Source organism: Falco cherrug, chromosome 4 (assembly GCF_023634085.1).
Source record: "Falco cherrug isolate bFalChe1 chromosome 4, bFalChe1.pri, whole genome shotgun sequence".
NCBI classification, from domain to species: Eukaryota; Metazoa; Chordata; class Aves; order Falconiformes; family Falconidae; genus Falco; species Falco cherrug.
The window spans coordinates 47971808-47995897 of record NC_073700.1 but is presented as its reverse complement, the minus strand read 5'-3'; the positions used below and the strand labels follow the sequence as shown (position 1 = coordinate 47995897).

General features: G+C 49.1%; 2 protein-coding genes across 3 annotated transcripts; one reads left to right on the top strand and one right to left on the bottom strand.

Annotated features, from left to right (window-relative positions):
• Positions 1-61: 61 nt before the first annotated feature.
• Positions 62-6527, bottom strand: SF3A2 (splicing factor 3a subunit 2). Its single transcript, XM_055707777.1, has 9 exons — positions 6435-6527; positions 5122-5292; positions 4550-4621; positions 4179-4225; positions 3386-3495; positions 2190-2239; positions 1742-1882; positions 1181-1249; positions 62-546 (listed from the first exon to the last, which is right to left on the bottom strand). The coding sequence occupies exons 2-9, from the start codon at positions 5245-5247 to the stop codon at positions 214-216; spliced, it is 948 nt and encodes a 315-aa protein (XP_055563752.1). The 5' UTR covers positions 5248-5292; positions 6435-6527; the 3' UTR covers positions 62-213.
• Positions 6528-6531: 4 nt separating this feature from the next.
• On the top strand, positions 6532-23692 carry PLEKHJ1 (pleckstrin homology domain containing J1). Of its 2 annotated transcripts, none has more exons than XM_055707793.1 (6): positions 6532-6690; positions 16440-16507; positions 18201-18267; positions 19769-19859; positions 20027-20120; positions 20775-23692. In XM_055707793.1, the coding sequence occupies exons 1-6, from the start codon at positions 6597-6599 to the stop codon at positions 20838-20840; spliced, it is 480 nt and encodes a 159-aa protein (XP_055563768.1). In that variant the 5' UTR covers positions 6532-6596; the 3' UTR covers positions 20841-23692. The 2 variants fall into 2 exon arrangements, with proteins under 2 accessions (XP_055563768.1, XP_055563769.1); XM_055707794.1 differs by having other exon boundaries at positions 6535-6690; positions 20057-20120.
• The last annotated feature ends 398 nt before the right edge of the window (positions 23693-24090 follow it).

The window sequence follows — 24090 nt, the reverse complement described above, 5'->3', positions numbered from 1 at the left end:
CAAGGGCTAAAGAAAGTGAACACAGGGCACCATTTCTAACCAAAACATGGGAAAACATAGAGAAAGGAAAATCAAAAACCTTTTAATGAACCTACAGGGTTTAGTCAGATTCACAGGCATACAAACCAGAAATAATTCTCTGAATCAGTCGTGATCTGCATATAAAAAGATACGAGCTAGAGGAGTCCAGCAGGACTGAGTCCAGGAGGGGCTTCAGTTGGAGGGAGGCGGAGGGGGGATAGTGCCTGGTCCCTCGGTGGGGAGAGGTGGCCTCATCATGGGTGGCAAAGGAGCCGGGGGGGGCACACCAGGCGCTGGTGGCAACTGAGGTGGCACCGGGGGTGGCGGCACTGGTCCAGAGGGAGGCATGGGAGGCAGGGTCATGCCTCCTGGAGGAGGTGGCGGCATGGAGTCTGGCAGAGGTGGCCTGGGGGGCAAGCCGTTCATCAGTGGAGGCGGAGGTGGCCGCTTCACTGTTGGGGGCCCTGGAGGGAGGTTTGGGGGAGCTGGTGGCTTCTCCATCTTGAAGTGGAATTGAAGGAAGAACTGGGGAGGGGAGAAAAGCAAAGAGAAGGGAACAATTAATCCTCAGGACCACTCTGTGCCACCACAGGACAGCTGCGCTCTGCCTCCCACAACACAGCTTGGATCTCCCCCGGCCCGTTACCTTCACTGGTGCTGCCTGCCTTCCCACCCCGCAGCACTCACAACTCAGACCAGTCCTGCCCAGGATTTTAACTCCTCCAGAACCTCTTTAAGCACCAAGCTATCTGCGATGGGGTCAGTACCCCCACTGCATTCGTCCCCTGCTCTCACACACGCTACCCAGTGAGTTCCACGCCGCCGGCTCACCACAGACAGCTGCGTGCAGGAAACACGCAGCGAGGAGCCACAGAGAGGGCACGGTGTCACACACTTATGCACCGTTCTGCTGCTGCTGACAGCGACCCGGCATGCTGTCCTCCCACCTAAATCCTCACAAAGATCACACACAGGAAGATCTTTCTGTCAGGAGGAGCCCCTGCACATTTGCACTGAAGGGATGAGGATTTTAGCATCAAAGGCAGCATGGATGTCACTGGCATGTGCTGATCTTCCCGCACTGCCTTTCCCCGCGAGCTGCTCTGTCCTCATGCTCCCTCTTTCACCCTTCAGGAAGGTATCACTGTGCTTCAGCTACCTGCTTGGTTTCCCTGTTCCAGTGGGTCCAAAACTTTCCTTCTGCTTTGTCGATTTCTCTGCTTGGCACCTGCAACATCAGAGGATAAGGAGCTATTATTAGCACCCCCAGATTAGCTCAATGGCCCTTTTGAGCACCACGGCCCGCAAGATAAGCACAGTTATTCCAGGCCCTTGTGAGATGCGCTCGTCTCGGATGTTATTAGATAGAGATGGGGGCAGGAAAGAATTAAGTTACTTCCCTATCGGTCAAGGACAAGTGTGCTGGCAAAAACCCCTCTCAACATCTGCACAAAGGCTGAGGAGCAAAGCCCAGAAGGTTCCTTTCTGTGCCAGACAGCGAGAATTCAGCGGCTCCCCAGAGCTCAGCACACAGCCTAGTTTTCATGCCAGAGTCTCCACTGATTCTCAGCAGGGTTTAATGACTTCCAGTCATGTCTTCTCAACACCCCTTTTCCACTCCATTAACCCCCTAGAGGCTAGAATCCAAGTCTCTAATAACGTTCAATGGGAATTAAGTGTCTTGGAAAACAATGGATCTTGCCCAAATCCCAAACCTTACCTTGAAAGCTATGGTTTCGTAGGGCTCTGCTGCCATCAAAAGGTACTGCCAGCGTCTGTCGGGGGGCTCAATCCGTTGCTCGTAGGCTGACATAAACCGGTGACGAGGCATGATACTTTCTGCGATCTCCGGATAATCAATCTGTTGGGGTGTGATTACAGCATTGAGGAGAACATCCCCTTCTTGTTCCCCCTTTGTACAAAACAACCCCCTTGACTACGAAGCGTATTGAGAGAGCAGCTCCGAACAGAAAACTCAGGGCCACCAAAGCAAACAGCTTGACAACTATGGTCATGGATTTGCTTGACACCTTCAGCAGCAGAGGACTAGGAAGGTAAAGGCTTTTTTTAATTAGTTCTTTCTTTCATGGATCCTGCAAAGAGCTGCTCATTTAGCAGCACTTTCACTTGGATAACCCAGACACCAAGAATTTTCACAGTGCCCTTACCTGGAAGAGAAGGCTCTGCTGGCCTGTTTCTGGATCTCTCTGTTTGGTCACTGTGAAGAAAATAAAGCTCAGTACATCACACAGCAGCGTTAGAGCAACATTATTTCTGCCCTAGGAAACACACAATGCTTCCAGCAATGCCACATTACAAGATTTTTCTCCCATCTATCAAACAAAATGCCACATTGTCTGTAACCAGAGCTACTACTGTGTTCAGTTTTGGGCCCCTCACTTCCAGAAGGATGTTTTGGTGCTGCAGCATGTCCAGAGATGGGCAGCGGGGCTGGGGAAGGGGCTGGGGCACCAGTCTGATGGGGAGTGGCTGAGGGCACTGGGGGTGCTCAGCCTGGAGAAAAGAAGACTCAGGGGAGACCTTCTCACTCTCTGCAGCTCCCTGAAAGGAGGCTGTGGGCAAGTGGGGGCCAGCCTCTTCTCCCAGGTAACAAGTGACAGGCCATGAGGAAATGGCCTCATGTTGCAGCAGGGGAGGTTTAGGTTTCATATTAGGAATAATTCCTTAACTGGAAAGGTTATCAAGCATCGGAACACACTGCTCAGGGAGGTGGCTGAGTCACCATCCTCAGAGGTATTTAAAAGACATGTAGATGTGGTGCTCAGGGACATGGTTTCAAGGTGGGCTTGGCAGTGTTGGCTTTACCATTGGACTTGATGATCTTAAAGGTCTTTTCCAACCTAAACAACTCTACAATTCTAAAGATCCCTGTGGAAATTCAGCTGCTGCGGGGCAAAGACACCGTGCACTGCAGAGACCACAGCTGTGAGATAAAGAAGGCAAGTTTTGTACTGAAGGCCATAACAAAACAACAGGGGGTTCGGAGAAAAAACTTGAGCTATACACATGATGAGTGATTTATGAGCATTAGTGAAAGATGGTACGGCACAATAAAAGGAGAAGAGAGACTGAAACAGCAGCATCTCCTGCGTGACTTCTAATAAGAGCTGAAAGACTGAGACATACCAATCTATTATTAAAATGGTTCTCATTCGACTGTCAGCAATAAAGAGATGTTTCATGGGTAATTTAAACAATAAAGGACATCAGGAGATAAGCCCGTATCTTATCCATGGAGAGATCTGCTAAAAAGACTAATTAATAATTCACATCCACAGCACTGCACTTCAGGCAAGCTCCAGCAGGCGTTAGGCATCTCCTGTGGCAGACAGCCCCAACGTACCTTTGTAACCCGGTCGTCCAATTTTCACAAACTTCTTCACTTCCACTTTGACTTTTTCTGGTGCGGGCTGGGCAGGGGCTTCCTTAGCTTCCTTGGCAGCTCGACGGGCCCTGCAGATTCATTTGAAATGTACCAAATTGGAAAGGTTCGGTTAGCTGCGTTTGTTTCTAACGAATACACCAGCAGCAGTTTGAATCCCTTACCACAGAATATTCAGGGCCTCACAGAAAGCAGGCCAGGAAAACCTGCTGTTTGTCTTCCACAAGCACCACTACAGGCCGGTTCTACCCATGCCTTCCCCCCCACTACAGGCTGTCATCTCAATTATCTTATCCGCCCCCAAGCTGACCTTAATGCCTGTCTCCACAAATGGATTTGAAAAGATTTCTTGAAATAAAAAAGAAAAAACCCACAAACCAGTCACCTAAACCAACACAAACTGGATTTCTTCACATAAAACTTACAGACTTCTTCCCACCTGTATTCACAAAACCAGATCCTTCTCACTAGACAATCTGCTTTTAAGATTCTTCCTCCCCTTTCCTTCAGAAATCCCACAACTGGCTTTGAACTTGAGCTCCAACTGGAGCTTGCCAGCACCATTTTTTGGAGCAGACCTAGGCTGTACCCACTGGCTAGTGCCAGGCTGTTTACCAGGCAACATACACAGTGCAAGAACATTCTAGCACAGTGTGCTGCTCTGTAATGGAGTTCAAGATCTACAGATGAACACAACCGTAACTGTCAAGTGCTTTGGTAATGGAGAACAAAGCTGGAGTGGAGAACGACTTACAAATTGGTCTGATGCTTCTTCCCCTGGGTATGTGCTAAGTAACTTCCCTGAAATAAAAAGCAAGGCAGAAGAAAGTTAAGTGGATACAGGACTGTTCCTGCACTGAAAGATTCTTGTCACAGAGGAGAGACTATATCACCCACTGACAAAGGTATTTTAATCCTGAGCAGAGAGGAATCTTACTCAAAATTTGCAGGTTGCTTTCAACTGCTGAACTGTCATAAACTGACAGGTGTAACGCAGACAAGCCACCACCCACTCACCATCCCCTCGGCACTCGGGCATCAGGCACTTCCCAGGTTCCTGCACTTGAAGCTACTATTACTCTAAAATCACTGCCACCGAGCTCGACGGACAGCAGTCCAACTCACCTCGTTGTTGTGCAGTGTGAGGCAAAGCTTGCATTCATAAGAGCCCAAGTGATTTTTCATAAAATAAGGGTCCTACAAAGAGAAATATTTTAAAGAGTTACCAAAAAAAAATACATGGCAAACCAGCAGAATAATCAAAATACTGCCAAATTCTTCCTGCAGCAGCAGGACAGAACTCATTGATTTAAATGAACAGTACAACACTGCTTTAGGTCTATGAAGATAGAAAGAAACAACAGGAGCTTTGTTAACTGGTGACAGCACACCCGACTGCAGCGTAGGGACAGCAAGATACCCGCCATGCTCCAGAAGACCAAAAAATAACATAGTAACAGCTACTTGAACACCCAAGGGCTGGCACCTCCCCAGTAAGCCCCGCCAGAAATGTTTCTCATTGAACTCCCACACTACCAGCAACAGAAGCATTTCATCCCAAGCCACAGCTCTTCGCTAAATCTCCCACCCTCCAAGCCGTTTCACCCAGGCAAAGCTCTAAACCCACCCCCACAGCAGCCTGCAGGACGGGAGCCCCGTGTCTTTTCTTCCTTCGGCACACAGAGGCCAAGGCTCACCTTGTTGATGTCGATGGTTTCCAAAGCCAGCTGCCGGAGCCGCTCCCTGCGGTCTCGGTTACTTTCCGAGGCAGAGGCTACGCCTCCGCTTCCAGTTTTACCTCCAGGACGATGTTGAAAATCCATGATGGGGCCTTCTGTGGTTCAGCTGCTCACAGAGAAAGGCAGAGCCTGGAAAAATGAGGAAAAGCAACATCAGTGATGACTAACGCTTTTCCTAACCTGGAGCTCCCAGCGCTGAGAGCCACCAGCAAGGACAGGAGACGAGCACAGCAAACGCCACGCAGCACCATCTCAAATGGTGCAAGTCTTGTACGCCCTGACTTGTAAGTCGAGTAGGTAAGTCGAGTAGAAGTAAAAGGATCCAAAATAAGCCCCCAGAGACCTTCCCATCTCCTCAGGCGCTGCTTCTAGGCAGAGCTCCGCTCCTCTGCCAGCTCAGCTGGGCCCCAGTGAGGCTCAGCAGCCCCACAGCGACTCCCCCCCAACCCCTCTCAAACAGGAGCCTCCAGCCCTCCACCTCCACCCCAGAACTTGCTGTGGGCCAAAGCCCACCTCCATCACCACGGCTTGGTGCTGCCCTCCCACCCAATGCCCCCCCCAGGCCCTAGAGCCACCCCCATGCAGCCTCAGACCCTTTGCAAGGGTCAGAGGCTCCCCAGCCCCCCCCTCACAAATGGGATACACAAATGGATACAAATCCCCCATCAAGGATCAAGAAAGGCCAGAGACCCCCAGCCCCTCAGCAGGAGCAACAGCCACATTCAAACGCCCCCAACAAGGGCCAAAGCCCCCACCAAACACCCTCATACCCCCAGCAAGGGCCAGCCCTCTCAAACACCCCCCAGCAAGGGCCAAAGCCCCCCCCAAAAAAACACCCCCAGCCCCTCAGCAAGGGCCAAAGCCCTCCCCCCCAAACACCCCCAGATCCCCAGCAAGGGCCAAAGCCCCTCTCAAACGCCCCCCAGCAAGGGCCAACCCCCCCCCCCCCCAAAAAAAAAACCCCAGCCCCTCAGCAAGGGCCAAAGCCCCTCCCCAAACACTCCTCAACACCTCAGCAGGGGTCAACACCCCCAAACCATTCCCAGCCCCTCAGCAAGGATCAGCCCCCCAAACACCCCGCCAGCCTCCCAGTAGGGGCCGAAGTCCCCCCCCCCGCCGCCCCAAGCCCTTATCAAGGGCCAAAGCCCCCCAAACGCTCCCCAAGCGCCCCTCAGCGAGGCTCGCCGCCCCCTCACCCCTCAGGGGCAGCCAAACGCCCCCCCAGCCCCCGACAAGGCCCTCGGGGCCCCCTCCCCCCCCCCGAGCCGTACCTCCGCGCACCTCCCCGCTCCCCGCTCCCGCGCCGCGCGTGCGCGCTGCCCCCTCCGGCGCACTGCTTCCGGGGCGCGCGGCAGCCACTTCCGGGTCGGGCGGGAGCACTTCCGGGGCGGCGGGGGCGATGGGGCGGCACTAGGCGACGGCGGGGGCTCGCCATGAGGTACAACGAGCGGGAGCTGCTCTCCCTGGCCCGGCAGCCCGCCGAGAAGGCGGCCGAGATCTTGATGCGGGTGCCCAAGAAGGGGAGCGGTAAGGGGGGGGCGCTGGGGGGAGGCGGGGGGCAGGCCTGGCCTGGCCTGGCTGGGAGGCGGGGCTGCAGGGGGACTGGGAGAGCTGGGCCTCCTGGGGGGCTGCGCTGGTGGTACTGGGGGATTAGGACTGGGAAAGTGAGGGCAGGAGCACGGCAGGACTGGGAGGGCTGGGCGGGGTTGGTGGGAGAACTGGCTGCGTGGGGTGGGCAGGACTGGGGTCAGACTGGGAGGACTGGGGTCAGACTGGGAGGACTGGGGTCAGACTGGGAGGACTGGGGTCAGACTGGGAGGACTGGGGTCAGACTGGGAGGACTGGGGTCAGACTGGGAGGACTGGGCTGTAGGGCTGGGGAGCACCAGGTGTGGCATCTAGTGTTGGGGGGAGGGGGCAGGGGTGGGGGGCCGGAGTAGGGGCACTGGTGGGGTGCAGCCGTGTTACAAATCTATTATTAGTTAGAATTAGCAACCGTATTTGATTATATTGAAATACATTTGATCTTACAGAGTTATTTCAATAGGAATATAGAATTATAAGAAATATTTTAGTGGAGTTTGTGTTTGCACAGCAACCGACAGCTACTGTGAAATCCTTTGTACAGCCCTGTACCACGGCTGAAAGAGTAGGTCAGAATCGCCTAGTAGGAGTGATTAGAGCCTAGATAACAGACTTAAGATTAAAGATGATTGGATACAGTATTTACGTATTTACGTAGGAGAATGCATTGAGATGTCAAAATGTAGAATTAATGAGAACTGGGGAGGGTAGACTGGAACAACCTGTAGTTACCTGCCAAGAAACAGTTACCTTAAGTAAAAGGTAATTCCAGCAGGGGGAGATTGGACCACCTACTCATGTACCACCTACCCAAATAGTACCCCAGACCCATTTCTAGATCTTTCTAATCTTTACTGCGCAGAATGAGACACGGGAGGAGAGTATGTTGATGATTTTGGGGAAATATTATGTTTATGCATAAATACTTAATGAATATGTATGAATAAGTTTTATATATGGTGTATGATTTTGAAGCTTGGTGTGCGTTGATTGTGAGGGGACTCACTCACGCACCTGGCCATCAATAAAGAAGTGTCTGCTTATCTGCATCACATTGGTGTCGATAAGTTCTTCATTCCGAGATCTCGGTAACATTTTTTGGCGACCCAGATGGGACCTCGCTGAAGGGGACCGGAGGAGTCGGGGACCTGATCGGTTCCAGCTGGCACCGAGGATTTCTCGGGGATACCCATCGATCCCCGATCCGTAAGGCTCTTCGCGACGTTCCCTGGATTTTGGTAAGACACTTCTTTTTTTGTAATTGTAGTAAGTGGGTTAGACTCCCACTGCATTTGTCTGCTTGTCAGACGTGGTGAAAGCTGCGCAGGGTTGGACTAAAGGATCCTTGTGGAAGTGGAAGCCTAGGTGTCTGCCCGTGAGTCATAAGCAGAAGTTATTGCAGGGTTGGACAACAGCGGAGACAAGAGAACCTGTATGCTATAGTGTTCTCTAAGGTAGCACCTCTAACAAGAAGTTAGAAGGGTATTTTTGTGTTACAGAATTGTTTACTTTTGATTGTGTATTGAGGAGAAATTAAGAAGTGTGTAATACTGTGTTATATACCTTTGTTTAAAGTAACGATTGTGGAAAAGTGTGAGCATGGCTGTAAGGATGATCAGAAAAAGTGGCCCATGAATGGGACACTGAATTATAACACTATTCTGCAGTTAATGCTGTTCTGTAAAAGGGAGGGGAAATGGAGTGAAATGCCATATGTGGATTTGTTCTTTTACTTAAGACAAAGAAAGGATTGGCAGGATGAATGTAAGCTAAATATTAGAGATAATTTTGTAATGGCTATATCTTCTGATAACAAGGAAGTGAAAAAATGTTGCTCAGCCTTTTGAGATTGGGAAGGACTGTTTGAAGAACAGAATTGCCTCTGAAATTGATGAAGGAACAGAATTAGATATATCCCCTCCTAGGAAAGGAATCGGGGTCGAGAATTAAGGGAACAGGAGCAGGTGGAGGAACCGGAGAGTAGTGGAATAGAGGATGTGGAGGAGAGACTGTCCAAGACTGTAATTCATACCCCCGTTTCCCGGAGAACTCTACAGCAGACACAAGCAATAGCTCCTGTGCGACAGGGAGTTGGTAACAATGGGCCAGTCTATGTGAAAGTGCCTTTTTCAGTTATGGATTTGATGGCATGGAAATGTTCAGCAGGAGATAGCCAAAGTAATGGTTTTAGATGATTGAAGGGGACCGGAGGGGAACCCAGCTGAGCCTCCGGTTATAATTAAGCTGGGAGAAAAAGAAGTTAAATTTTTAGTGGATACAGGAGCGACATTTTTGGTATTAAATACCTGTAAAGGAAAAATTGGAGCAAAACCAGCCAATATAATAGGAGCAACAGGGAAAGAAGAAAACAGGCCATTCCTGCAACCCCTGGATTTGAAATTTGGAAATAAGATAATTACACATGAATTCTTGTATGTACCAGAATGTCCGATACCCTTGTTAGGAAGGGATTTGTTATCCAAATTAAATGCACAAATTGTTTTTGAGGAAGGAGAACTTTTCTTGAAAACACCTGAGTCAAAAACGGGAGAAATCCTGATGATACAAGAAAAAGTAAAGGAGCAGGAAACCCCACCAGAGGTGGATTTGGCAGTGATCCCTACAGTATGGGAAGCAGCTACTCCTTGAGAACCGAAACTAGCAGAGCCTGTCAAAACAGACTTAAAGGAAGGTGCAGGGACAGTGAAAATTAAGCAATATCCAATCAAACCAGAAGTGAGACAGGAACTAAAGAAATTGATTGACAAACTTGTGGAGTATCAAATTTTGGAAGAATATGAATCCGAGTATAATACTCCTATTTTACCAGTGAGAAAACCTTCGGGTGACTATAGGCCGGTGCAAGACTTGAAAGCAGTAAATCAAATAGTTAAGGACATTTATCCTGTAGTAGCAAATCCTGATACGTTGTTAACAGCGTTAAAGGAGACTTATCAGTGGTTTACAGTGCTTGATTTGAAAGATGCTTTCTTTTGTATACCTCTGGAAAAGGGAAGCAAAAACTGTTTGCTTTTGAATGGGAAAATCCACAAACTGGGCGAAAGATGCAGTTAACATGGACAAGATTACCCCAAGGATTTAAAAACAGTCCAACCATTTTTGGAAACCAGCTGGCAAAGGAACTTGAGATCTGGAAACAGGACAAACCGCTACAGAAGAAAGGTTTACTTGTATACAGGTGACTATCGATCTCTTGAATTGCCTGGGACTAAATGGGTACAAGGTATCCAGGAAGAAAGCCCAAATAGCCCACCAGACTGTGGTATATCTGGGTTTTGCAATTCCAAAAGGACAACGACAGTTAGGAAAAGATCGTAAAGAAACCATTTGCAGTATACCTGAGCCGAGAAATATTCATGAACTCAGAGCCTTTTTGGGAATGACAGGGTGGTGTCGCCTTTGGATTATGAACTATGGGCTAATAGCTAAACCGTTGTATGAGGCTCAAAAGAATTCTCCCTTTGTATGGGACCCACAACAGCCAAGAGCTTTTGTAGAGTTAAAACGTGCCTTAATGTGTCTGTGCCTGCTTTGGGACTCCTGGGTTTAACCAAAGATTTTCAGTTGTTTGTTCATGAAAGGCAACACCTTGCACTGGGGGTGTTAACTCAGAAGATAGGAAGCTGGAAACGACCAGTCAGGTACTTCTCCAAACATTTATCATCAAAAGGAAGTTTTACAATTATTGCAAGCAGTTCAGAGACCAGGTCAAGTAGCAATCACGCACTGTAAGGCACATCGAATCGGGAATACAAAAATAATTGCTGGAAATAATTTGGCTGACAAAACGGCAAGAAAGGTAGCAAAGGAACAAGCATTACAGATGGCAGTAATTCCTCCTAAAACAGTAACCCTTCCCAGGGAAAAAACAAGATATTCAGAAGATGACAAATTAGGTCAGTTACTAAATGCTAAGAAAAACCTAGCTGGATGGTGGATAACTCCTAATGGACAAGTGGTAATTCCACCTCTTCCACGGGTTGTTCCAGTCTACCCTCCCCAGTTCCCATTAATTCTACATTTTGACATCTCAATGCATTCTCCTACGTAAGTACTGTATCCAATCGTCTTTAATCTCAAGTCTGTTATCTAAGTTCTAATCATTCCTACTAGGTGATTCTGACCTACTCTTTCAGCCGTGGTACAGGGCTGTACAAAGGATTTCATAGTAGCTGTCAGTTGTTGTGCAAACACAAACTCCACTAAAATATTTCTTATAATTCTATATTCCTATTGAAATAACCCTATAAGATCAAATATATTTCAATATAATCAAATATGGCTGCTAATTCTAACTAATAATGAATCTGTAACATTTTCCCGCTTTGAAAGCGTTGAAAATTATTTCAATACTTTCACATTATTTACATAGCATTTGTTTCAGCATATTTTGGTGGTGGATTGTATTCTGGTGCCATAATCAGTACTTCTCTCATGATCATGCGATTAACTGCAATTCTGTTGGTAAATTGTTTCTTCAGACAGGCATATAGCAGCATGATCATCAGAAAGACAGTCAGTAACAGAAACAAAGTTTTGATTATGGACTGTATCAAAGAGCTTAGAGTCCATCCTAAAAATATTTCCTAGCTAATCTTCTGACATATTTTCTCGAATTGATTCTGTTTCCTTTCCATTTTTACCCAGTAACTCCAGATCATGTTCCACATCTCGGGTGACATTTGGAATGTGAATACAGCAGTAGTCCAGTTTATCTTTGAGTATCCGCATACCCCATGCTCTTTAAGTAAAAGCATATCTAATGCCATTCTGTTTTGTAAGGTCATCCTGGGAGTCACATGTAACTGTATATTCAATTCCTTAAACCCTTTCTTGGTGATGTTTGCTAACTTGTCTACTTGACCTGTTCACTGATAAAGCCATTCTCTATTTCTATATGATGCTATAGGATTCAAAAGTGATTCAAGAGCCCAGACAATTTTTACTCTGGTTGATGGTTCATTCCAAGTATCACCACTCATTTTAATTTCAAACTTTCCAAGGGTCCTTTAAATGGTGATCTTTTCCAAATCGGACACAATGCTGGCATGCCTGAAGTAATTTGTTTCACCTTACCATCTAATGGTAAATGAGTTGTCCAGGTTCCGTCACTTAATGCCCAAACTAAATGTCCTGGACTTTGAATAGTAGATTTTCTGCAACTAAACAGAGTTCCTCTTCTGGGTGTAAAGGCGCTGGTTAAATTGAGAGTATTTTTAAGACCTCAGCAAAACCAACCATATTTTAGAGCAGCTGCCAAAGGAGGAATTCTTTGAATTATTAATTCTGCATTGCTGCAATCATACACCTTTTCACATTTCCACCATGGCACTATTTTATTCTCCTTCTCTGTTGATGAAGTTGCTTTATCATTGACTGAGGGTAAAACTGCAGAAGCTTTTCCTTCCCAGGTGAAACACCAAGGAGTTCTGGCCAGGTACTGGAATTGAGAAAATATGGCCATGGACCATATTGAGTCCCATTGTTCTGCTGATTGCATACCTTGGCCAGTTTTGGTACACTTCCATTCCATGATATTTTGCTCACATTGGTTTTAAGTTGTTCGTCATATGAACACCATCCTAACTGGGGATTTGGACCCCCAGGAAGAAGAACTCGAGCTATGGCACTAGGTCGGGATCCTGTTATAAAACCATAATTCAGTAGTTTTACAATCTGTTTCTTTACCTGGCAACTTCCACTGTTTTCTGATAACCTGTACTTGTTCATTGAGTCACTGGCCTTTCTTCACAGTAAGTGGTCTCGGTTTTGTGTTCCAGATTGGTCAGATTCATAGTTTAAATTCCCCATGGAATAGATTCACCTACTGCCCTCGGTATTGGTAAACAAGCAGTAATCTTCGTAACATTTTGCAAATTGGCAAATCCTTTAATCAATCCTAACATCAAATTTTCCTCAAACATCTGTTTGGGAATGTTAATCACTTGTTCTGTTTCTAATTGTCTTTTGTTCCTATCCACCAAGTCAGCCCATGATCCTACCAGCACTACTTTCCAGCATAAAATCCAAAGAACTATCAAAAGCTGATACGATAAATTAGACATGTTTCAGAGTCTGTTTTAAAGTTTCTGGACCACAGTTAACAATCTTCCACGGAGTAGGTGCTTTCTTCACCCAAGTATAATGCATCCAAGCGTCTGATTCTGCAATCTTGATAGCTGTAAAAGTGGTTAACAGGATCTGGAAAGGTCCCCTCCAGCGCTCCTGCAAAGGTTCGGAGGTCCACGTCTTCACATAGACATAGTCTCCTGGTTGAAAGTCATGCACTGAGTTTTCCAGGGATAAAGGTCTATTCCAAATTACTGCACTCTGAATCGCAGCCAAAGTTTTCTCTAGAGAAAGCAAATAGTTATACACATCTTGCTTTCCTTTTACATGCATGTTTGGATTTGGTTCTGGAGACTCATATGACTTTCCATATAATAATTATTAAGGACTGACTGAGGGTCCGCTCTTTGGCTAATTCACTCCACTCCAATTCATAATAATGCCAAAAGAAGCGCTTAGGGACATTTTAGATTAGTTTCTTGACAAATTTTACTTACTTGTCTTTTTAAAGTCTGATTCATCCTTTCTACCTTTCCACTAGATTGTGGCCTCCAGGACGCCTGTAAATCCCAAGTAATACCCAATATTTTGCGAATACTTTGGACTATTTCGGCAACAAAGTGTGGACCTCTGTCAGAAGAAATTCCAATAGGAACTCCAAATCTTGGAATTATTTCTTTTAGTAACCACTTCACCACTACTTTTGCTTGTGTGGTGCGACAGGGAAGGGCTTCTGGCCATCCTGTGAAAGTATCAACCCCCACCAAGATGTACCGGTACCCATTTTGTCTAGGTAACTCTCAGAAATCTACTTGCCAATAATCTCCAGGTTCTGTGCCAGATTTTAACGTACCTAGTTGGACTCTTTTCTTAATCACTGGGTTGTTTTTCAAACATACTTCACAATTTGCAGTTATCATTTTGGCTAATCCTAACATTTTAACTGATACTACTTGTTTCCGTAAAGAAGCTACTAAGGCTTCTGATTCCCAGTGATATTCCTGATGTCTTGTTTAGATTACTTCTCTCATCGGAAGAGGTGGAATTACTACTTGTCCATTAGGAGTTTCATCTTCTTCTGAATATCTTGTTTTTTCCCTGGGAAGGGTTACTGTTTTAGGAGGAATTACTGCCATCTGTAATGCTTGTTCCTTTGCTACCTTTCTTGCCGTTTTGTCAGCCAAATTATTTCCAGCAATTATTTTTGTATTCCCGATTCGATGTGCCTTACAGTGCGTGATTGCTACTTGACCTGGTCTCTGAACTGCTTGCAATAATTGTAAAACTTCCTTTTGATGATAAATGTTTGGAGAAGTACCTGACTGGTCGTTTCCAGCTTCCTATCTTCTGAGTTAACACCCCCAGTGCAAGGTGTTGCCTTTCATGAACAAACAACTGAAAATCTTTGGTTAAACCCAGGAGTCCCAAAGCAGGCACAGACACATTAAGGCACGTTTTAACTCTACAAAAGCTCTTGGCTGTTGTGGGTCCCATACAAAGGGAGAATTCTTTTGAGCCTCATACAACGGTTTAGCTATTAGCCCATAGTTCATAATCCAAAGGCGACACCACCCTGTCATTCCCAAAAAGGCTCTGAGTTCATGAATATTTCTCGGCTCAGGTATACTGCAAATGGTTTCTTTACGATCTTTTCCTAACTGTCGTTGTCCTTTTGGAATTGCAAAACCCAGATATACCACAGTCTGGTGGGCTATTTGGGCTTTCTTCCTGGATACCTTGTACCCATTTAGTCCCAGGCAATTCAAGAGATCGATAGTCACCTGTATACAAGTAAACCTTTCTTCTGTAGCGGTTTGTCCTGTTTCCAGATCTCAAGTTCCTTTGCCAGCTGGTTTCCAAAAATGGTTGGACTGTTTTTAAATCCTTGGGGTAATCTTGTCCATGTTAACTGCATCTTTCGCCCAGTTTGTGGATTTTCCCATTCAAAAGCAAACAGTTTTTGCTTCCCTTTTCCAGAGGTATACAAAAGAAAGCATCTTTCAAATCAAGCACTGTAAACCACTGATAAGTCTCCTTTAACGCTGTTAACAACGTATCAGGATTTGCTACTACAGGATAAATGTCCTTAACTATTTGATTTACTGCTTTCAAGTCTTGCACCGGCCTATAGTCACCCGAAGGTTTTCTCACTGGTAAAATAGGAGTATTATACTCGGATTCATATTCTTCCAAAATTTGATACTCCACAAGTTTGTCAATCAATTTCTTTAGTTCCTGTCTCACTTCTGGTTTGATTGGATATTGCTTAATTTTCACTGTCCCTGCACCTTCCTTTAAGTCTGTTTTGACAGGCTCTGCTAGTTTCGGTTCTCAAGGAGTAGCTGCTTCCCATACTGTAGGGATCACTGCCAAATCCACCTCTGGTGGGGTTTCCTGCTCCTTTACTTTTTCTTGTATCATCAGGATTTCTCCCGTTTTTGACTCAGGTGTTTTCAAGAAAAGTTCTCCTTCCTCAAAAACAATTTGTGCATTTAATTTGGATAACAAATCCCTTCCTAACAAGGGTATCGGACATTCTGGTACATACAAGAATTCATGTGTAATTATCTTATTTCCAAATTTCAAATCCAGGGGTTGCAGGAATGGCCTGTTTTCTTCTTTCCCTGTTGCTCCTATTATATTGGCTGGTTTTGCTCCAATTTTTCCTTTACAGGTATTTAATACCAAAAATGTCGCTCCTGTATCCACTAAAAATTTAACTTCTTTTTCTCCCAGCTTAATTATAACCGGAGGCTCAGCTGGGTTCCCCTCCGGTCCCCTTCAATCATCTAAAACCATTACTTTGGCTATCTCCTGCTGAACATTCCTATTCTTAGGACAATCTTTTTTCCAATGCCCTTCCGCTCTACGCAAGGCACACTGATTTATTCCTAAGAACAAATCCACATACGGCATTTCACTCCATTTCCCCTCCCTTTTACAGAACAGCATTAACTGCAGAATAGTGTTATAATTCAGTGTCCTATTCATGGGCCACTTTTCCTGATCTTCCAATGTATACAGAGGCCACCAATGATTACAATACAAAGCTCCACTAAAATGTTTCTTATAATTTTATATTCCTATTGAAATAACTCTATAAGATCAAATGTGTTTCAATATAATCAAATGTGGTTGCTAATTCTAACTAATAATGTAATTATTAGTTACAATATTTGTAACAAGCCCAGGGGAAGGAGCGTTTGGGCAGCTCATTGCCTGACCCCAGGTCTCTTCCCCGCCGCCACAGCTTTGCCCCTCAGAGGTGACATCCGTGCTGGCAGCCCCGGGGCTCCCCCCACATGCGTATCGCTCACTGGGCCCAGCCGGCCATGTCGGCTGCATCATCCACCTGCCAGTGCCGCGGTGCCCTGGGCTCTGCCTGCCCAGAAGCCACCCGAGAAGCGGCCAAATGACTTTTCAGCCTGTGGCAGCAGCGGGCTGGGGGGCTCTGGGAGCAAAAGTCTGAACTGAACCGGAGCTTCCCTGTAGGGGTGGTTGAATCGGCGTCGTGCTGGGGGGTGGCCAGGGCTCCCCTCTGCCCCCCTCCATGCCGGCCAGCTTGGCCCTTCCACACCCTCAATGCTCTTTTTTTCTTTACAGTGTTAAAGAAACGCCTGGTGAAGCTTGTTGTCAACTTTCTCTTCTACTTCCGGACAGACGAAGCAGAGGTACGGAACCTGCTCTGGTGGTCGTGCTGGTTGTTTTCCTCCCTCTCTGTCTTTTTCTGTGCATTGATGGTGGCGCCTTTGTAAAGTGGTAACAGGCTGCCAGAGTCAGGACCGCGCACCCACTTTCCCTCTTCCATCAACTCAGTGGACACTCATAGCAGGGAGAAGCAGCGCTGCCCTCTTAACACACCCGGGTGCTTCTCCACTGAGCTTGGAACAAACCTTTTAAACACAACCTCAGAACTGCAAAGGGTGAAGACTGTGACTTTTTTTTTTGATCATGCCAAACTGTGAGGGGAAGCTTATCTTTTGCTCTCCCAGGAAGAGAATTAGCAGCGTTTCTTCTTTTTTATTACATGAATGTTACTTGCACCCAATGCACGCTGTTACTGGGAAGCTTTTGTGGCCATACCCTGCCAGTGTGGTTATTTTGGGCATGCAGAAGTCCTGCTCGGGGCTAGAAAAAAAAGAAGTGATGGACAGGACCTTTGGGTTCTGTTTCTGGCTTTGCCACTACTGAGATCTGCTCGTTTTTAACGAAGCCTGTGATAACTTGTTGGTAAAGAATCTCTTCTTAGGAAATTAGTGTAAAAGCAATCTTAGTAATATGTCTGAAGAAAGGTGCTGTGTGCATGCTGGTGCTGCAAACAAAGGAACCAGAAAGCTTTTAGTGGTGTTTTTAGATTTAGTCCATCATAAATATTTTACCCTGATAATGGCCAAGCTCCTGTTTTCAGAAAACCCCTTTTCTCCCTTCTGCCAGACTGCAGGCGCTAATCGCTGCTTTGCTAGAGCCGCAGCTGCAGTTCTCAGGGGGTCCAAGGTGCTGAGCAGTTGCCCCGGCACGTGTCTGTGTGCAGGCTGGGCTGGGGCTCCCCCCCAGCGTGGGCCGAGGTCCTGAGGACACGGCGCGGTGCCTTCGCTGCTGCCCAGGGCTGCTCTGCTCTCTCCTTTTCTGGTGTTTTTTTGTAAGCACTCACATGTGTGTTCTGATGGAGGGGAGAGGATGTTCTGAAACGTATCAGAAATAGTTCAGCAGGTAGGTGGAGGGTGTGCGGATGTAAAGCCGTTGTGCCAAAAATAGGTGGTAAACCAGGATTTTCAGTATCTTCCCTGCTGCCTTATTGGCCTCTCTCATTTTGTTTAGCTTGGACAAAAGAATTTGCTTGTGCGTTGCTTTTGTGATATCACCGGTTGGTTCTCGTGTCCTTGCTCAGTGTGCACTGGCGAACAAACAGTGCCTGCCTACCGCCTGTCTGCTTATCCTGAGCTGTTCTAGTCTGTCACCACGCTGTTCTCAACCTCTTGCAAAGCTTCAGGACTGCCCTTGCCGAGTCTGGTGTGAGTTGTTCTGCGTGTCATGTTAAATATTTCATCTTCGTTTGATTTACTGAGCGAGGAAGTAAACAACTGGGCTGCCTTTGCATCACAGAAACGAATGCGAAAGCCCAGGCTGAATCTGAGCAAGTAGAAATGAACGTGTGCAAAGCGTTACAGGTAAGACAGTGAAGCACGTCAGTGGACACAAAAAGGTCGATTAAAAGAACATGGAACATTCCTGCAATTAGACTGAATTTTAAGTAGCGCCAGGTTATGAAACTTGCTTAAAAGCCACCAGGCAAACCCCTGGGTTCAGAGCGCTGCCGCACCGGTAGACAATGTTGGTTAAATTCTCTCACTGGGTCTTTTCCAGCCCATTGGAGCTCTGCTGCTGGAGCACTGCAGGATCACCAAAGAGGAGGACAACGTCTTCTCCATCAGTGAGTTCTGCCTGTGCTTTCCCTGTGCGTTTCCTGCACGGCAAATAGCGCTACGTGAAAGGAAATGTTTTGCTCCTTAGTTCCTGCTTTCCCCTATGCTAACAGTGAGGTGGGTCAGGGCTGCCGAGCCCTCCTGCCCCTCGAGGGCGGGGGGGGGGGGGTGTCAGGGCTGCCGAGCCCTTCCCCTCAGCTGCCAGCTGTTACTCTGCCGAGCCCCATCCCGAGCCCAGCGGTATTCCATTGCTGGCTGGAACAGCCTGTGGGATTTGCACAGTTGCACGCGAGGAGGGAAGCAGCAATGACAGAGAGACCACAGCTCAGGGCTTGTGGAAATCCCTCTCTGGGAGGGTTTGGTATCAACAGATTGCTGCTTCTGTGCTAGTGCATTTTATCAAAAAAAAAACAACAAAACAACAAACCCGAGCCTCAGATAAACCATCTGTCGGGCTAATCTAGCACCAGCCCTCCCGGCACACTGTTTGTCCTTGTGTTGATAGCCCTGGCTCCAGCTGGCTCATGGTGTGTCGTCCTTTGTAAGCAGCCTTTCATCCAACAACTAATCATTGTGTGAGAGGTATGTGGCAAAAATAACAGGATGTTTCTCCAAGGCCATCCCCGTATCTTTTGGCCTGGCTGTTGGGCACAGCTGCTTTCCTGTGCAGAGCCTCGGCTCCTCCTTTAGCCGGGAGAGGTGGTGTTCTCCCTGTCTCCAAAGGACCCTCAAAGAGCCTGAACATACCAATCTCTCGAAGCACCACACCTCGAATTTCTGGGGCTTTAGGACTGTTGGGAGCTCTGGTGAATGAGGATTCCTGAGAAAATTGTTAAAAGCAACGGCAGTTGGTGGCAAGTTGTGTCCTGCATGGCAGCCTTGAGGGGTTTGGTGCTGTCTGACCCAGTTATTTCGCAGCAGCAGCCTAGATCTCTGTGGACTGTGCACTAAAGAGCAGCGCTCCAGGGACAGTGTAATTAATTAGATGTCCTGATTCTGTCTTGGTAAAGAACTGGAGTTGCATGGGGACTTGCTTTCCACGGTGCCCAGTACCAAACTCCCAAAAGCCTTGAGCAAAGACAGGTCAGTGCTTTCTCCGAGTGCGTTTTAACTCCTCTGATGGCTGCCCTCTGCCTATAGCAAAATCCCTTCCTTGGGGCCGTTTTCAACTTTGATTAGGAAATCTCTGGTGAGAGTTTGCAAGGAAGCTCAGGGAGTTTTGGTCCCGAATCTCGCCGTGTTGGCCCAGTCCAGTTCCAGGTCATTTTGAGAAGTTGCTCTTTCTGAAGTCGTTGGCTGCTCCAGGCTGGCAGGCAGTTGCTCGGGGCCAGCCAGGAGCCACCCCGGGTGGAGGGGACAGAGGTGGGGGTGACCAGCTTGGTCAGGGATTGTCTCAGTCAAACAAAGACGCTAACTGTGGCCTGGCAGCTGGGGGGGCTGGGGGGGAGGCAGTGGAGCGCAGGCAGCTCTGCTGGGACCTCCCTTAAGCCTTTTCCTTGTCCCTGGCAGGTTTCGTTGAGGAGCCGGAGAGGAAATACTGCTTTGAATGTGACAGCGAGGAGCAGTGTCAGGAGTGGATCGAGGCACTCAAGCGAGCCAGGTAAGCTGTGCTGCTGGTGCGAGGTCTGCTTTGTGCAGTCTGTGCCGCTTATTTTCTGGGATCAGCTTGTGGTGAACCCAGGGAGGAGAGCGGTCACCTCCTCTCAAGCAAGCTTCCCTTCAGCTCTAAATAGCATCTGAAACTTCTCCACATCCTTTTCTGCTAAGCCTGCTGCACGGTCCGTTCCTGTCTTACAGCTACGAGTTCATGAGGAGGAGCTTGATTTTCTACCGGAATGAGATCCAGAAAATGACAGGGAAGGTGAGTCCCTCGATGTCGGCTTGTCCAGTGGTGACCGATGGGTTTGGGCTGGAGCAGGGGCTGGGGTGCTCGGGTGCTGCTGCCAGCTGCCCTGCGCAAGGCTCTTTGCCACCATCTGTGTGAAAGATCCCGCAGTGAGGCAGCTCCTGACGCTGTGGTCTCCACGGCCAGACCCGAGAGTTCCCCTGCCGAGCAGCCTGTGTTGTCGTACTCGGCGCTGACCCTCGTGCGTGCGCTCCTCCCGTGGCGGAGTGGCCCGAGGTTTGTAGCTGGACAGGGCTGGTCCAGACTCCCAGCAGCTCCCTGGAAGAGCTCGCAGGCAGGCCTGGCCAGCTCGGAGCGATGCGGCGCACACCCTGCCAGGCTCCCTGGAGCATCCCTGCCCGAGGTGGCTGCAGCTCTCCTGTGCCAGCGTGGCCGGAATGCAGCCCATAACCTTGGGTATCTGCTGCATCCTCCCTGAGGGCTGCTTGACTTGCTGTACCAGAAACAGCAGCTGGGGGCTGAGCCGGGGTAAATCCGGCACATGATGGGGATCGGGGTAAATCCGGCACATGATGGGGATCGGCACCCAGCCCCAGCCCACAGGCTGGTTGAGGGAGGGTCCCACCGGCCCCCCATCTCACTGGCGCCTTCACTGTGCTCTTGCCGCAGGACCCCCTGGAGCAGTACGGGATCTCTGAGGAAGCGCGCTTCCAGCTGGGAACACGCAAGCAGTAAATCCCTCGCCTGGGCTGACCGAGCTTCTGGCCCCAGGCTCACCCCGGAGGGTCACCCCCAAGCCCCCCCCCCCACCCCGGGGAAGAACAGCAGCAGTTCCCCACAGCAGTGACCAAGTGACTTTTTAATTTATTAGCCAAATAATTTTGTATGATTTTTTTTTTTTAAAGGGATTTCATTGCACATTCCCACTTGCCCCAGCTGTGGAGGCAGCCAGTCGGAACCGCTGCTGACACAGCAGGCGTGGAACCACCCTGGCTCCCAGGGAGAGCAGAGGAGGGGGCAGTGCAGAGCTCCCGCAGCTCTAGCCCTCCTCTTCCTCCCTGTCCCTCCTGCAGCAGCTATGCAGCCATTCCTGCTCAGGATCTTCCCAAGGCAGCCATGGAGGGTTGTTTGTTCATCCCCTTGCTGTAAGAGGATGCTCCCACCGTTTCAGGGCTGTGCGTGCAGGGTTAACCCTGTCACGCCCTCCTCTGTTCATCACAAAGCCATTTTGGTTGCCCAAACCCAGAGCCTGATGGCCAAGCTGTGAGCCAGGAGGAGTGGGAAGCCTTCCATTAACGGGGGGGGCTCAGCACGGGGCCAGCTGATGGGGGACACCCACTGCCCTGTGTTGTGTCCACTGGCGCCTGCCTCTGGGGGTTGTTTTCTTCCTTTCCCTTCTTGGAGCAGGCGGTGCTAATTCCTAGAGGCTTGGTGAAGCTGCAGAGCATTAGAGCGCTGTCACAAACATGTTAGACAAAGCTGCAAAGCACAAGGGAGCTGAGAGAGGGCTGAGAGATCCTGCCTCCCCACTGCCGTGCCGGGGGCTGGGCCAAGCTGTGCAGTTATTCCGGCTTCCCAGAGGAAAGCCAGATGGAAGGTTTGTAAAGAGGGAACTGCTCCACGTTGGCTGGATGTTTGAGCTTCAGGGGCTGCAGAAGTTAAACCCAGGGAGCTGTGACAGCCGGGCCTAAACCCTTCGTTCCCTGAGCTGCAGCTTTTCTCCCCTTTGGGAGTATCCAAAGGGAAGGACCAGAAAACTGTGTGCCAAGGTCAGAGCTGCCAGGGAAGCTGGGCTGCCTTCCCCACGGCTGCCGTAACCTCGGGAGAAGCGTTAGGGACAGTGTCTTTCCTCAAGGCTCTGCAAAAACTGCCCAGCGATGAGGGACAGAAGGACGCTCCCCCCACCCGCACCCAGGGCTTCAGGAGACCCAGTTCCCTGACCCCTGCAGCTCCCCTGGAACTAGACCAGGAAAAGCTCCAGGAAAGGCCCCAGGTGATGCTGTCAGGCGGCTGATGACAGAAGGAACTTGACTTGCCACTGGGGCAGGTACATGCAGCAGGAAGGCTTGGCCTGAGCGGGGGGGGGGGGGGGGGGTGGCCCCCAGCTTTGTTCCTGCTAGCTGGCGGGGGGGCTGCGCCGCTCCCAGCGGGCGGTAAGTGAGGTGGGGCAGAGCCTGCTCCATACCTGGCTTTGAAGGGAAGCGTGAGGTCTCTTCCTCTTCGGCTGGGAATTAATGCCGGAATGAGAGCCCGTATTGCAAGCTTCAGTGGCCTGGCCTCCCCTCTTGACCTCCTGCTGCTGGGTACCAGGAGTGCGGCAGATGTCACTGATGCTTCATGTTTAATCTCAAAGCCAAGATTTTTTTCCTTTCCCTCCCCAAACACTCCCTTTCCCTTCAGTTGTTCCAGGTGCTTGCTCCAGAAATTACCAAAATAAGCAGAGGGGCAGCTGTCCTGTGTAGGGAGCCGAGGGCAGGGCGGGGGGAAGCAGAAAACCCGGCGGTTTTGAAGACAGATGGCAACTGGTGGAAGCTGCAAGGAGGGATTAAAATCAGGAACACACAAGAGCTTGAGCTTTAGAGAATTAGTGTCCTCAGATGACTTTCAAGTGCATTTTAATCCTCCCAAGCCTGCTCTGCTTTACCTCAGTGCCAGGGTATGGTCCTGACACGCTGGTGGGGTGCGCAGCAGCTTTTACTTACTGTGAAAAAGGGACTTTGGTCACTCAAGAGAGGATGGATGGACGCACGGGGCTTGGCAGCCACTCTTTCCTCTTCACAGCGCGAGCTGAGCTGGGCAGCCGCAGGTCCCCACGGCAGGTCCCGCTGCACTGTGGCTTCAGCCCTGGCTTGTCTGCGGCCAACACGTCCCCCAGTGCTGCCAGCCAGTTCCAGGGGCAGAACGGCCACGTCCAAACCCGGCTCCCCAGGGTGCAGCATTAGGGATTCTTCAATATGCAAAGTCAGCCGGGATAGGAACAAAACTCTGGGAATGTGGCGGATGCTGGGTCACTCCTAGCAAGGTTCTGGTGCTGCGGCGAGGCGCTCGTGCCTGCTGGCCACCACCGGTAGCCAGCAAAGGGTTCTCAGCCCCGTGCCTTCCCAGATGTGCTCTTCCCAGATGTGCTCGCATCCTCTCCTAGAGGTAGAGCTGACACCCACTTCTTCTTCACTGTACGTCAAATGGGCATTTTATCCAGGTGTTACGGGGAACAGTTGGGTGAGCAAGAGAGAATCCCAACACTTATTTAAGAGGCGACAATGGCATTTCTTAACTGAATGTAAGACAAATGCTGTGAAGAGTTACGGGGCCAGCGGCAGGCCCGGTAACTCGGTTAGATCAACTTCTAGAGTAGCATTAGGACACTGGGTTTGGTTTCAGGAGTAAGGGAAGACGGTACTTTGAGACCTGCATCAACTGCTGGTGATTTATAAATAATTGTTCATTTTTCACACTCCGGTCACTGTGCTTTTTGTATTTCAGTGCCCTGTTGCAGCGAGTGCTGCGTACAGGCTCCCTGAAAGCATACTGAAGCCATTTCTCTTTTATACAGTGAACATTTCCAATAAAAACTTGTTTTAATCTTGGTGGCAGTCAGAGCTGTTCTAAGAAACCAGAGCCTTGGCTGAGGAGGGGCGGCTGCACCCAGCGCCATCGGTCCTATGAGGAGGAGCGGTGTGGGGAAGGCAGGCGGCTGCCCACAGCCCTGCAGTGGGATTTTATTGAGAGGCTTTTTGCTAACGGCAGTGGCTCGAGTGAGGGACGTGCTCAGGGAGAGGAGCTGCCAGAACCTGCCTAGAGCCACGCAAGCCCGCGGTGAAGCAGCGCCTTCACCCTGTTTTAAGACTCTTAGGGTGAACGAGCTTGGGAAGCGTTACAGCCACCGCTTCCAAAGTTTAAACACGTCGCCTGGCTGCGTTCAGTTTTATTATACCAGTGAGGTTACTGGCAAAAAGGGTCAATGGGGAATGCCACCAGGGCTCAT

Excerpts from the sequence above, each read along its gene's own strand:
- SF3A2 (XM_055707777.1), bottom strand. The coding sequence starts at position 5,247 with ATGGATTTTCAACATCGTCCTGGAGGTAAAACTGGAAGCGGAGGCGTA. Across the intron at positions 1,250-1,741 it reads ACGAAACCATAGCTTTCAAG|GTGCCAAGCAGAGAAATCGA; the intron begins GTAAGGTTTGGG and ends CTGATGTTGCAG. Across the intron at positions 547-1,180 it reads GGAACAGGGAAACCAAGCAG|TTCTTCCTTCAATTCCACTT; the intron begins GTAGCTGAAGCA and ends TCCCCTCCCCAG.
- PLEKHJ1 (XM_055707793.1), top strand. The coding sequence starts at position 6,597 with ATGAGGTACAACGAGCGGGAGCTGCTCTCCCTGGCCCGGCAGCCCGCC. Across the intron at positions 6,691-16,439 it reads GGTGCCCAAGAAGGGGAGCG|TGTTAAAGAAACGCCTGGTG; the intron begins GTAAGGGGGGGG and ends TTTTCTTTACAG. Across the intron at positions 18,268-19,768 it reads GGACAACGTCTTCTCCATCA|GTTTCGTTGAGGAGCCGGAG; the intron begins GTGAGTTCTGCC and ends TGTCCCTGGCAG.